The following is a 14,883-nucleotide window of genomic DNA, read 5'->3' as shown; positions in this document are numbered from 1 at the left end:
CCTTTTCCTCCCCTACACATTCACTCTCACTTTTTCTGGTAAACAGAATCTAGATTTCTTTTGTGCGATTTACCTCTTCTGCATTGTGGAATTCTGCTTCCTGTTCCCCTAACCGTGATTCAGGACCCCCTGAATCATGAAAGGTTAGAAAAACATTTGGAACTAATTCAACACTGAGCTGTTAGTGTTTGCTATATGGATCCCTGGTTCCTATGTTGTCTTAATTCCTATCTTTATTTTTCTTCTAAATCTGTGAATTACCCAATACAGTGAGTCCTCCATATCCATGGATTTTGCATCCATGGACTCAACCAACCACGGATCAAAAACACTTTTTTTAAAAAACCCAGAAAGTTCAAAAAAAAACAAACAAACTTGTATTTGTCACATGCAAAGCACTATGCTGAATCCACATGAATGAAGTGATGTTTAGGCATACCCTGCTGTAAGCTTATAAGCAAATATAAGTTATGTGCAAATATTATGTCATTTTGTACACAATATCTCAGCATCCTCGGATTTTGGTATCTGAGTGGGAGGGTCCTGGAACCAATCATCAGGGTTGAGTGTGTGTTGCTTACAACCAAAGAAACCCAACTGGTAGAGGGAATGTATGTAGTCCAATAGAGGGTGTGACCAAGGCCAAAGAAACTTTTGAAGTAACCTGAAATCTAGATACTTTTTAAAAAATTGGTAAAAGAACATATATTAAGAACTGTCAAAATTGGGGGCTATGGTACTATGACTAATTCGTTTCATGTTTCTTTGTGCTTATAGTTAATTAGCATTTTCTAATGGTTAGACTGACAATGTTTTATTTCTACAAACTATATTTAGAGTTCACTCTCATATCTCCCATGTTAGAAATAAAAACAGAGGGGTGGAGGATAATGGTGAAAAGAAGGGGAAGGGATTAGTCAAAGCCCATTAGTCAAAGGGATTAGTACGAATGACCGAGGGACGTGGACAAAGGGGTGGGATTGATTGTAGGAGTGGTGGTGGGCTTGGCTGGGAGGAGGAGGGCAAAGGGGGAAAAACGGGGACAACTGTAACAGAACAAACAGTAATAATTTAAACAAGAAATAAAAACAAATGACAATGAACTGAAATAATACACACTACATGGGACAGGAGAAAAATTAAGAAGGAGGTACTAAGAATGGCAAATGACCTGTTACAATGAAATGTATGCATTTATTGAAAGTTAGCTCTTTATGATTTTTCAATTCCAGTTATGAAAGCCATTTGTACTAGGCAAACCGTATGTGGAGAAAATTTCAAGTACAAGATATACCAAGTAGGTATTACAGTGAAAAATACAGTGGAGCACCACATAGAATGGTCTCAACAAGTTTCTTAAAATGCACAGAGCAAAAATGAGACAACTTGTTACAAACAGATAAGCTTGACAAGTGCTTTTGGGATGAAAAATTTTCTTTGGTTAATCTTGTCCTGGTATATAAAAGAGGCCCAATGCCCTGGGGAGACCAACTGATTTGTCTAAAGTTTTTAAGGGTGGCTTCCACACATGATTCAGATGAGGGAGCCTCTCTCTTTTTTTTTTGAGGAGAATGACAGAACATTAATTCTTATTCAATCTGAAATTTAGCAATATAACTTGTAGAAATAAAAGATTTTAAGATTCTCATTTATGTATACATATTTTATACATGAGAATTATTTTATATAATTGTCATATATTCTATTATATAATATGCTTCTCTTTACATAGAATATACCTAACACAATATATATTATGTTGTGCTATATATGATCTCTCTCACTCTGAATCCTTTTTAGGGTTATCTCATTACTTTTAAAAAATGTTATAAAAAGAATTTATAAGAAAAGATAAAGTTGTGTCCAGGTAATAAGGTTAAGACACCTAATATTTAATACCCAAGATTTTCTTAAACTAACTGAATAGAAGCAGAAAATTCATGGAGCCCACTCTGCCACGGGTTAGTTTAACACAGGCACTGCTGACATTTGGGAAGGATAATTATTTGCTAAGGGAGGCTGTCCAATGTATTACAGGGTATTTAGCAGCATCCCTGGCCTCTACCCACTAGATGCCAGTAATACCCCTAATCAAAAATGTCTCTTGACATTGCCAAAAGTCCCCTTGGGGACAAAACAGCTCTCTAGTTAAGAAACACTAGTTTTAACTACAAAACAAATACAACTGCCAGCTATATGATTCCATTGTGGAGTCATCTGTGATTAAAATAGAGTTACTTTTATATTTTAGTTCAAAATATATCAGGCTAGAAGTCAGGTAAATTAATTATACCAGTGTTTGTCTAGAGCTGAGCTGACCAATACAGTAGTTACTAGTGACATATCACTACTGAGCACTTAAATGCAGCTACTCCAAAGTGACATGTGCTGTAAGTATAAAATATGCACTTGATATGATAAAAATGTAGAATACCTGATTTTTATGTAAACTGAACTATTTTGGGTATACTTAGTGAAATATATTAAAATTAATTTCATCTGTGGTTACTAGAAAATTCTAAATTACATATCAGCTCACATTACATTTCTGTTGAATAGCACTGATCTATAAGCTTGAAATAACTTAGCAGTATTTTTTAATGAAATAAATTCTTAAGTCCATCAAGCCAAAAAGCTTTTGGAAAGTTTCCCACAGCCTTATTAAATTAGCTCAGTTCTGAGCATCATAACTCTTTATCATCATGTCTAAATGATTTTTCTGCTTTAAATACATTACTTCTATCCCAGTCCTTTATTTTCGATGTTTCACTTGGTTCTTTTCTTACTGCTGATTTATCTTCCTGCTGTTCTTTACCATTCTCCTGAACATGAGTTTCTTTCATACACTCAGGATCTTTACTAGTGGGATGTTGAGATGCTGCAGCATCCATCATGCGTAGAAAATTGTAAGCAGGAAGAGGAGGCTTCCATTCCTGAGCAGGTAAAATTGCTAGAAAAAGATGCAATCAAGGGTTAAAGATGAACATACCAAAATAATCATCCCATAAATTATACTAGAAAATGTTTTATTTTGAAAAATATATTAGTAGAAAGGAAGATTTTATCAGTTTTATTAAGCAAAACTATTTTTTTACTACATTGTTTAAGAAATGATATATTTTTCATTACTAGACATTTTTATTTTTTATATTTGCAAGCTATTATATTCTAAATAAAAGTTAGTGTAAATAGGGAGAAAACAAAAAGTCTCCCTGACAATTAATCCTGTTGAGGTTTCAGAAAATAGCAATATGTTCATGATATTAACACACAAACAGGTACAAGTTAAAATGAAAAAGTTTCCTGCTTCCCTCCCAACCGCTGTCTTTATTCCAAAGAACTAGAACTGTTTCTCATGGATCACTCCAAAAGAAAAGGTTTTGGCCCATACATATTTACTTATTATATAGACAAGTATTCCCTGACATTTTAAAGCATTTTCTATTTTTGATGCTTTTAACATCTTTTTCACACACTTTGTGAAATCAAGTTCATTTTATAAAAATAATTATAGACAGGGATAATTAAAAATTGCTATGGAATCAACTGTACCATAAACAGACAAGGATTAAATAATTTCTTAGGTGGACATCATAGCAGTGAATCTTAACATTGTTTTAAAACATTGGTCATCGAAAGAAGAAAACTGATTTAAGTTTAATATCATGACAATATATATTTTAACATTTGTATGAGATAAAACAGCTAACTTTTCTCCATTTAGTAGACAGATGTTACAAAGTAACTTCTGAGTTTGGTTGCCCATTTAAAATACTATTTTGAGAAATAAATGATATAAGGAAATATGCCAAGTAAACTTTCTAAAAATAAATTTCAGTGAATGTTACATGAAAAAATAAGCAGTTACATGAAAAAATATAAATGCCCATAAAATACAAACTTAAGCATCTCTCATAAATCAAATAAACATGTTTAAAGCTTAGGAAATTCATTTAAATTCTATTTTCCTAGAGTGGATTAAAGTTGCACAAATACATATGAAGTGTATCTATACTCACTGATATATAATTTCTTTACTCACTCAATTACATGAAATCCTAGTACCTGAAACATCAGCCGGATATTAAATTTAGGCTACCCCTGTAATTGATTATTCAAATGACTGTTGCCATGTTAGCAGATATAAGTAATAAACAGATATAATATTTTCTTGCATATAATGATTAGGAAGTAAGAACACCTTCGTAGTTTGCGATATGCAAATAAAGTATCTTTAAGAAAATTTCAACTTAAAGCATTGGACATATTTAGCAGTATTTTACAAAGTAAACACTGAAGCTTAGCGGACTGAAATGAGAACAAAATGCCTAAAATTGAGTATCACAATTTTGCTAATTATTTGCTGAAGGAATACTACAAAGGTCTTAACATTTTCGCCTGTAAATAAAACTGCACTCTCATTATGTATGAGTAATAGATACATTATTATCAAATTAGAAGAGCTAGTAATAGCTAACTTTTATTGAGCATTTATTATATACCAGGCATTATCCATTTAGTCCTTATAACCCCATGAAGTAAGGACAATTATTATCCCAATTTTATAGATGAGAAAACTGAGGCCTGAAAAGGTCAGAGAACTTGACCAAAGTTAAGTGTAAATTTCAAATAAAAGTAGCTAGTGGTCTCAGTAACACAGAAATTAAGATATGCACCAAGCAAGGTGAGGCAGGCACCTGTGGCACCTTTACAGATTCAGGCAATTCCAAGGGTAGCGGCAAGACCCCGTCTCAGACCCAGCTCCCAGAGAGTGGTGAGAGCAGACCCGGCCTGCACAGAAGACAGGACCCAACACAGACAACACAGCTCAGTTTGCTTCTTCCTGCTGCAGGGGAAACTTAAGAATAGGAGCATTGATACAAAGAAATAATGGAAACCCCTCAAAGAGTAAGTTGGCAAAGGCATTCATGAACAAAATTGCAATGGGAGATATACCAACCAGTCTCTCAGGAAACTCAGCAGAATAACTCTGTTTCCTCTTGGTAGTGGCTTGAATTGAGGAATCAAAGCTCCTCAGGTATGCTCTTTGTAGGAAAGGATCTTCACATGAATTGTGATAATACTTTAAATTTTACACTTTACAAAGTGTATTTGCATACATAATTTTATCTGATTTTTTAAAAATAAATTTGTGACATAGTCACAGTAGGAATTATTAATCTCATTTTACAGTTGTAGAGAAAAAATTGAAGGAGACTTGCTTAGAGACACACAGTAATTAAGGAGGCTGGATCATAAGCTCAGGTTTGTGTGTCTTTAAACATCACTTTTTTTTTTTTAAAGCAATTCCATGCCCTAGCTACATATAATCCTATATGACTTAGTCAGAGTCCATGGGGCCCCAGTGTCACAGCAGGTATAAAATGACAACACTTCTCTGCTTCTATACAATAGCAATGCTGACAGAAGAGTGAACACAGACTACCTGAAGAGTTCAAGAGCTACAACTGAAAGGACTCCTATATGTGTGGCTACAGTGAGTAAGTCAGAGAGGAGTAATAACCACATACAGGTCTCCTTCCAGATTATAACTTCAACAAGATAGTCAATTAATTAATCTTTTATATTTCCTAGGAAAATATTAAAACTAAAGTTATCTCAGAAAATTGACTTTAAAATATCATCTAAAACTACCCAGAATAGCTAAATAATCATGGAAATGAAGAACAAAGTAGGAGAAATCAAATCTCCCAATTTAAAACCTACTACAAAGCTGTAGTATTGAAGACAGTATGGCACTGTCAGAAGGCACCTAAGTATCAGATATTAAACATGTACATCAATGTTCAGAGCACCATCATTCATAATAGCCAAAAAGTGGATACAACCCAAATGCCCATCAACAGATTAATGGAGAAACAAAATGTGGTATATCCATACAATTAAATATTTCATTCATAAAAAGGAATGGACTACTGATTCATATATAACATGGATGATTCTTGAAAACCTATGCTAAGAGATTTCACTTATATGAAATGTCCAGATTAGGTAAATCCATAAAGACAAAAAAGTGGTTGTTAAGGGGGTGGAAGGAGACAAGAATGGGGAGTGACTGCTAATGGGCATGGGATTTCATTTTGGAGTAATAAAAATATTACAGAATTCAGTAGTAGTAATGGTTGTACAGCCTTGTGAATGTAATAAAAACCATCAAATTGTAGGCTTTAAAGGGGGAGTTTTATGGTATGTAAATTATATTTCAATATAAAAATACTACCTATAGGCTACTGAGACATAATAATTAAGTTAAACTGCCTAATATAACAGAAATGAAGCAGACCACTTGGGAAAAACAGGTATGTTACAATGGCTGACAGTTCAAAAAATAAATTCAAGTATCTAGTTAAATATAAACAAATATACATAATGGTATATTCATGCTATGCATGCTGACAATATATATTTTAACATATAGTCTTTGAGAGACTAGATAACACTGGAGTTTGTATACCAGAATGTGTGTATATGTATGCATATATATTCACATACATAGACATACCCCTTATTTTAGGATTCTATCATGGAAGAGTGCTAAAATATTATTGTAATATAGTTTATCTGGTATATAATAACAAAATCTTTGGGTAGTACCTTAGGAAACCTTTAATTACCTCAAATTTCACACTATTTCCTCAATTTACTAATGATCTAGGTTATTAAAAATTTAAATCATAGCAACAATCCTGTTGTTGTCATAACTGTATATAAATTAACATATACAGGGCAAATACCTAAGACTCTGTCCCTTCCCATGTAACAGGTGCACTGAGACAAAGAAATGAAAGAACAGATCAAATGAAATGACCCAAATGAAAGAACAGATCAAAACTCCAAAAATAGAACTAAGCAATGAAGAGATAGCCAATCTATCAGATGCACAGTTCAAAACACTGGTAATCAGGATGTTCACAGAAATGGTTGAGTATGGTAGCAAAATGGAGGGAAAAATGAAGACTATGCAAAGTGAAATAAAGAAAAATACACAGGGAACCGACAGTGAAGGAAAGGAAACCACGACTCAAATCAATGATTTGGAGCAAAAGGAAGAGAGAAACATTCAACCAGAACAGAAAGAAGAAACGAGAATTCAAAAAAATGAGGAGAGGCCTAGGAACCTCTGGGACAACTTTAAACAATCCAACATCCAAATCATAGGGGTGCCAGAAGGAGAAGGGGAAGAATAAGAAATTGAAAACTTATTTGAATCAATAATGAAGAACTTCCCCAATCTGGTGAAGGAAATAGACTGCCAGGAGATCCAGGAAGCTCAGAGAGTCCCAAAGAAGTTGGACCCAAGGAAGCCCACACCAAGGCACATCATAATTACATTACGCAAGATTAAAGATAAGGAGAGAATCTTAAAAGCAGCAAAAGAAAAGGAGACAGTTACTTACAAAGGGGTTCTCATAAAACTATCAGCTGATTTCTCAAAAGAAACTTTGCAGGCAAGAAGGGGCTGGCAAGAAGTATTCAAAGTCATGAAAGGCAAGGACCTACATCCAAGATTACTCTATGCAGCAAAGCTATCATTTAGAATGGAAGGGCAGATAAAGTGTTTCCCAGATAAGGTAAAGTTAAAGGAGTTCATTGTCACCAAGCCCTTATTATATGAAATGTTAAAGAGACTTACCTAAGAAAAAGAAAAAGATCAAAAACTATGAACAGTAAAACAACAAACTCACAACTATCAACAACTGAACCTGAAAACAAAAACAAAAACAAACTAAGCAAACAATTAGAACAGGAACAGAATCACAGAAATGGAGTTCAGAGGGGAGGGTAAAGGGCGTGAATGAGGGAAAAGGTACAGGAAATACAAATAGCAGATACAAAATAGACAGGGAGATGTTAAGAATGGTATAGGAAATGGAGAAACCAAAGGTAAAAAACCAGAACATATATATCTATAGCACAAGTATGAATCCACATTTTAGAAAAGTATAAACTATTGCATGTCAAAAACCAGCATCGTAAATCCTAAGCCAACATCTATTTTCTTGTGGTCCAAAATTCCAGCTCTAGAATGTAAGAAATCTAGGTTGGAATCCAAGCTTGCTCATTTACTAGTTATATATATGACTTTTAACTAGGTATTTAACTCTTTTACAGGTAATAACACTTCATATGACTTGTGAGAATTAAATGAGATAAGATAATGCATTTAAATAACTTAGCATTGTGCTAGACACCTAGTAAGCACTCAATAAATGTTAGCAATTATTATTAAATTTAATACAATGGCACTTATTTTTTTGTGGGCAATAATACCTACCACTTAGGAGACTGTCCCATGCTATCAGCATATTAATAATATTCAGGATACTTATAAACATTACAATTCAACTAATTCTAGTGTTCATCAGCTATTGCCTGGGTTTAAAAATATGTGAAACAAAATCCATAATGGTGTACATTAAATAAAAGAGTAAACTTACTGATATGACTTTCTAATCCTGCTTCTAATTTCTGAAGCCACAATAAAAGGTTTTGTTCAGTTATAGCCTTGTCTGAAGGATATGCAAACACTTGGCCACCTGAGTGCAGATTCACCACAACAAGAACAGGAAGGGGCGGCAGAGCATCAAAATAGGCCTGCAGTATTCTTCTCCCTATAGGGGTGTTTTTTCTAGGAAAGACAACAATTCAACATGCTATTAAAATTTCTTTCTATAACATAATAATTAAAATAATAATTTGTAAAATATTACCCTTCAAATATAGTATCAATCCAGTAAATTTATTTGATGAAAAGATGTCCTAAAAACCATAAGGTCTATAACTATGTTATTAGTAATCAGAGTCTTAAAAATTTTCTTTTAACATGGGGCACTGTTTTCTTCCTTTTTTTTTTTTTTTTTACAGAGAAGGGACAGGAGGGAGAAAGATAGAGAAACATCCAATGGTTGCCTCTTGTGATTGGTTGCCTCTCTTAAACCCCCTGACCCCCGACTGGGGACCAAACCCACAGCCTAGGCATGTGCTCTGACCGGAATCACCAGTGACCTTGCACTTTTTAGGACAATGCCCAATCAACTGAGCCACACCAGTCAGGAACTGAGAGTTTTAATAAAAAACAGGCTTAGTCCAAAGATTTGACAGCTTCAACTTAACATAATCAATAGGTTCCTTCTAAAGTTTAGCCAAGTATTGCATCACATGTTGGTTCAAAAATTAAATGGTCACAAACTATAAAAATAACAGAATACTTATAATAAATACTTCTTTTTCCCAATAAAGTGTCCTTCCTCGGGAAAAAAGGAGAAAAGATTAATTTCAAACAAAAAAAATTTTAAATTATGTTTATAAAAGGAAACCTTAAGTTTAAGATATTTAGTTTTCCTAATACAGAACATTCCACATTATAAAAAAATACGATTTTACTCTAAGATACCTATAAGGATAATTACCTGAAATAATTTGTCTCAAGCAGTAGGTTATACTGTTAGAGAACTCTTCAACAGCAAAAATATACACTGCCCCATTCTTGTAATTTTTCAAATGAGTCCAAAATATCTTTTATCTGATGAATTTGAAAAATGGACAGTGTGTATATATGTGAACTATGTTCACAGACATTTAATGCTACACATATCATACATCTAGGACACATACCAGGAAATACTGTTTGTGAATGCACTGAAAACCTTTGTAACATTTGGGCTGCATTTCAAAATTACAGAAGTACAAAAAAAGACACTGAAGAAAAATGCCAAAATACAACTATGGTCATATTTCTGTATTTGCCAAAATTTTCTTAATGGACATTAATTATTTTTAAAATCAGGAACATTTTTACTTTTAAAAATTTACTGTATAACAACAAAAGCGAAGGCAACAAAAGCAAAAATTAACAAGTGGGACTACATCAAACTAAAAACTTCTGTACAGCAAAGGAAGCCAACAAAATGAAATGGAAACCTTCAGGATTGGAGAAAATATTTGCAAATCACATCTGATAAAGAATTAAAATCCGAAATAACTGAAGAACTCATACAACTCAATTAAAAAAAAAAACCCCAAACAATCCAATGTAATAATGGGCAGAATTGAGTAAACATTTTTGCAAAGAAAACATACAAAGGCCAAAAGGTACATGAAAAGATGTTCAACATCACGAATCATCAGAGAAATGAAAATCAAAACCATGATGAGCTATGACCTTCCACCAGTTAGAATGGCTATTATCAAAAAGAGATGACAAGTGTTGGTGAGGACACAGAGAAAAGGGAACCCTTGTGCAGCTGGTAGGAATGTAAATCAGTGCAATGGCAAACAACATGAAGGTTTCTCAAATAATTAAAAATAGATTCATTTAAAAAGTAGAACTACCCTCTGATCCAGCAAGCAATCCAATTCTGGGTATATATCAAAAATAAATAAATGAAACCATGGTATCAAAGACACATCTGCACTCCATAATCATTGCAACATTATGAATGAATAAAATGTGTGTTATGTATATGAGTACATACACATATACACATACACACAGTGTAATACTATTCAGCCATGAGAAAAAAGGAAATCCTGCCATTTGCTATAACATGGATGGAACTTGAGGGCTCTATGCTAAATGAAATAAATTAGACAAAGACAAATACTATATAGTATCACTTATATGTGGAATCATAAAAAAAAGTCAAACCCATAGAAACAGTAGAAAAGTGGTTGCTAGGGACTAGGGTTTGGGAAAATAGGGAGAGGTTGGGAAAAGGGTAAAATGCTCAGCTGTAATAAGGTCTGAAGATCTTATTACATAGTAATAATACTTCCTTTACCTTTTATATATTAAAGTATATATACTTTAAAGGAAGTTAAACAGATTTTAACAGATTTATACTTACAGATATACTTACAAAATATACTTACAGATTTAACCAGCAAGGGATAACAGAATCCAAGTGTTTCTCTTTTACCACTGTCAATACTGCTTTCTGATACAGAGGGTTTATGCTGCCATCGCTGAATAAAATAAGTAATGGTTTCTGAAGCCTTAAATAAGTGGGAAGGTTTTCCACAGTGATTTCTGGCTGTTAAAAAAAGTAGCAAGGAGAGTGATGATGCATAAAATAGAAAATAATGTTCAAATCTCTCTTACAATTTAGTTTTAAAATGTAATTCAAACATTTGCCACTTAAGTGATTTGCTATTATGACTAATACCTATAAATCTCAAAAGTATTTTTTACTTAAGCCCACTTTATCTTAACAAAGTTATTTTCAAAATAAAACTACTAATAGAATTTGAAAATAACTTAAAAGGAGTATCCTATTTTACAAGGATGTAACACGTCAAATAATTTCTTATGCTAAAATCTGGACCAGACTAGACCATGAACACATGACAAACAAAACTCTTGTTACATTTTTCTCTAACATAAAATGTTTGAAAAAATATAAACTGAGATTTAAAGGTATACTCTTTTAACATTTATAATTACTTAAAAATAAGATCTTTATTTTAATATTATGGCTTTTTAGAATAATTAAAATAATCAAAAAATATACTAAAATAAAAAGCAGTCCCTGGCTGGTGTGGCTCAGCAGATTGAGTGCTGGCCTGCAAACCAAACGGTCGCCCATTCGATTCCCAGTCAGGGGCCTGGGTTTTGGGCTGGGTCTCCAGGAGGAAGCACAGCCTAGGCAACCACACATTGATGTGTTTCTCCCTCTCTTTCTCCCTTCCTTCCCCTCTGTCTAAAAATATATAGAATCTTTAAGAAAAAAAAAGCAGTCTCATTTATTTTGGGTTTAAAATAACAAAAAAATTTATAAGATGAAATCTACCCTCTTATTCTTTATTAAATAAAAGAGAATAACTATTTTTATGTATTTTTAAAGCACAATGTGTTGTTAATAAGAATTGGAAAAAGCATCAGTGTTAACATATTTAGCATTAAAAATAGCAATGACTTAAAATATTAATGCCTATACTACTTTTGATATTTAGTTTCACATCTATTATATCAACATCTGGATTTACCTGTGAGCTAGAGCAAATCATTCTCTATCAGATAAATAATGACTCGCTGACAAATGAGGACACCAATGAAGAAAAACTGACTTGCTAATCACACAGCTAATAGGAAGTATTGAAAGAGCTCATAGGAAGAATTGAAACTAGTACCCAGGCACCCTGCTCATCAGCTGCACATTTCATTAGATCACACTAGAAATCTAATGAACAGTTTTATATTTTTCATAGTGCCAACCACTTCTGAACACAGTAATGGTCCATCATCCTCAAACGTCAAAATCTGGTATATACTTTTCATATTGTTTTCGAAGCCACTTTCCTCTGCCAATTCTCATTTTCTTCAAATTCTTTACGTTTCACACTCAAAATCCTTTCACACACCTTTCCCTTCCATGACCCTAGTCTTAGGTCCCCTCTCCAAATTCCCCTACCTTGTCTTCTTGTGTTAACTATCATTTTTAATCTTCTACATGAGTTATATGCCCTTCCTAGAACTGACAGATCTTATTAAGCCAGCAGACCTCACTCTGGACAGATTCAAACGTCAGGTGAGATGAAGCCACCATTGCTCAACACAAACATTTATTGAGAACTACAAAGTTCAAGGTGTTGTGCTGGGTACTGAATCAAAAAGAAATAAGGCACTTTCCCTGCCCTCAGAGCTCATACTCTAGATGAAGAGATAGGTATACAGACCACTGCGATGCAATAAAAAATTTAATGTATGACAACAAGGAAACCTAGTGGCTCAAAATTAAGCTAAAAAACAAGGTAGGAGAGCTTGTAGATGTTTTTAGGAAGTGATTTGATATGGGCCTTGGGTAAGAAATAAGATCTTAACAGATTGAGGTGTGTGCAAGGGCAGGGATTCCAAATATAGGAAGCATCATGAGGATGGGCAGAGGGGTGTTAAGGCATATACAATATCTGAGGAACTGTGAGAATCAAGTATGTCAGACTTAGGTATGCAAGAGGCAAATGCAGCTGTCAGACCAGATGGGGGAAATGTCATAGGTTTTCTAGCTTCTGGGAATACTGAGAATATTTTAAATCAATGAGTGACATGGTTAGGCCTGTTTTAGGATGAGTGACTGGAATATGAATTTATGAAAGACAGACCAGTGATGGGCTCTGCTCTTCCCTATGTCTGTCAGGAAAGAAAAACAGAGAGTTCTGTGAGTTTAGAAGTAAGATTAGAAACTCAGATTTAGGAATTATCAGCTGGCATAATGATGGTGGAATTTATGGGTATAAATAAAATTTCCCAAAGAATGAACAATGGTTGAGCTTGTACTTCTAGAGTGGCCAGAGGGTTGAAGGAGTATATGGTCAGGACTGAATTGCAAAAGCCAGAGGAAAAGATAATTTTCAAAAGGAATAGCATAGTGAACAGTTTGGGGTATTTTCCCATCCCTCTTTACCCTCCTCTCTCTCTTTTTTTTCACAGTCAACAGTTTTGATTGTTACTGAGAGGCTAAGGAGAAACAGAAAAGGTCATCAAATGTGGTACCTGGAAGGTGACTTTTAGCTCTTTGAGTATATATGAGGCTATAATTGTGTGGGTTCTAGTATTCTTTTTTTAAATATATTTTATTGATTATGCTTTACAGTTGTCCAAGGTTTTCCCCCTTTGCCCACCTCCACCCAGTATTCCCCATTCCGTCTGGCAATCCCCATACCACTGTTCATGTCCATGGGTCATGCGTATAAGATCTTTGGCTTCTCCATTTCCTATGTTGTTCTTAATATCCTCTGTCTACTCTGTAAGTACCAATTTGTACTCCTTAATCCCTGTACCTTTTCCCCCGTTCTCCCCTTTCCTCCTCCAAACTAATAACCTTCCAAATGATCTCCATCTCTATGATTCTCTTTCTTTTGTGGTTGGTTGCTTAGTTTGTGTTTTGAATTCAACTGTTGATAGTTGTGAATTTATTGCCATTTTAGTGTTCATAGTTTTGATCTTTTTCTTAAATAAGTCCCTTTAATATTTCATATATAATGGCTTGGTGATGATGAACTCCTTTAGCTTTACATTGTCTGGAAAGTACTTTATCTGTCCTTCAATTCTAAATGATAGCTTTGCTAGGTAAAGCAATCTTGCCTGTAGGTCCCTGCTTTTCATGACTTTGAGTATTTCTTGCCTGCACTTTCTTTTGAGAAATCAGTTGACAATCTCATGGGAACCCCCTGGTAAGTGACTAACTGCTTTTCTCTTGCTGCTTTTAAGATTCTCTGTTTATTTTTAACCTTTGGCATTTTATTTATGATGTATCTTAGAGTGGGCCTCTTTGCATCCATCTTGTTTGGAATTCTCTGTGCTCCTGGACTTGTATGTCTATTTCCTTCACCAAATTAGGGAAATTTTCATTATTTTTTCAAATAAGTTTTCAATTTCTTGCTCTTTCTCTTCTGCTTCCAGCACCCCTATGATTTAAATGTTGGTACATTTGAAGTTGTTTCAGAGGCTCCTTAGCCTACCCCCATTTCTTTGGATTCTTTTTTCTTGCTGTTCTGACTGAATATATTTTTCTTCCTTATGTTCCAAAGCATTGATTTGATTCTCAACTTCATCTACTCTACTGTCAGTAATGTTAATTTTTCTTTATTTCACTTAGTGTAACCTTCATTTCTGCCTAGGTCTTTTTTATGCTATTGAAGTACCCAATGAGTTCCTTGAGCATTCTAATAACCAGTGTTTTGCACTCTGCATCTGGTAGATTGATTATCTCCTTTCTGTTTAGTTCTTTTTCTGGAGTTTTGTTCTGTTCTTTCGTTTGGGCTATATTTCTTTGTCTCCTCATTCTGGCAGCCTCTTTTGTCTGTTTCTATGTATTAGGTAGAGATGCTTTGACTCCCTGTCTTAGTAGCGTGGCCTATTGTGGA

The 14,883-nt window shown here is 34.0% G+C and overlaps 1 protein-coding gene across 1 annotated transcript in view; it reads right to left on the bottom strand.

The window, feature by feature from the left end:
- Positions 1 to 865: 865 nt before the first annotated feature.
- The window catches only part of TXNDC16 (thioredoxin domain containing 16), a 66,815-nt gene continuing 52,797 nt past the window's right edge, over positions 866 to 14,883 (bottom strand). The window contains exons 18-20 of the mRNA XM_054567567.1: positions 10,894 to 11,054; positions 8,460 to 8,650; positions 866 to 2,950 (exon numbers count right to left, since the gene is read on the bottom strand). Of these exons, the coding sequence (XP_054423542.1) occupies positions 2,685 to 2,950; positions 8,460 to 8,650; positions 10,894 to 11,054 (618 nt within the window). The 3' untranslated portion in view covers positions 866 to 2,684. The remainder of the gene's footprint in view (positions 2,951 to 8,459; positions 8,651 to 10,893; positions 11,055 to 14,883) is intronic.

Source organism: Pteronotus mesoamericanus, unplaced genomic scaffold, assembly GCF_021234165.1.
Source record: "Pteronotus mesoamericanus isolate MK-2021 breed Mesoamerican mustached bat unplaced genomic scaffold, CSHL_Meso_final contig_182, whole genome shotgun sequence".
Lineage (NCBI taxonomy): Eukaryota > Metazoa > Chordata > Mammalia > Chiroptera > Mormoopidae > Pteronotus > Pteronotus mesoamericanus.
Note: the sequence above shows the minus strand (reverse complement) of the source record. Positions and strands in the feature narration are given on the sequence as shown.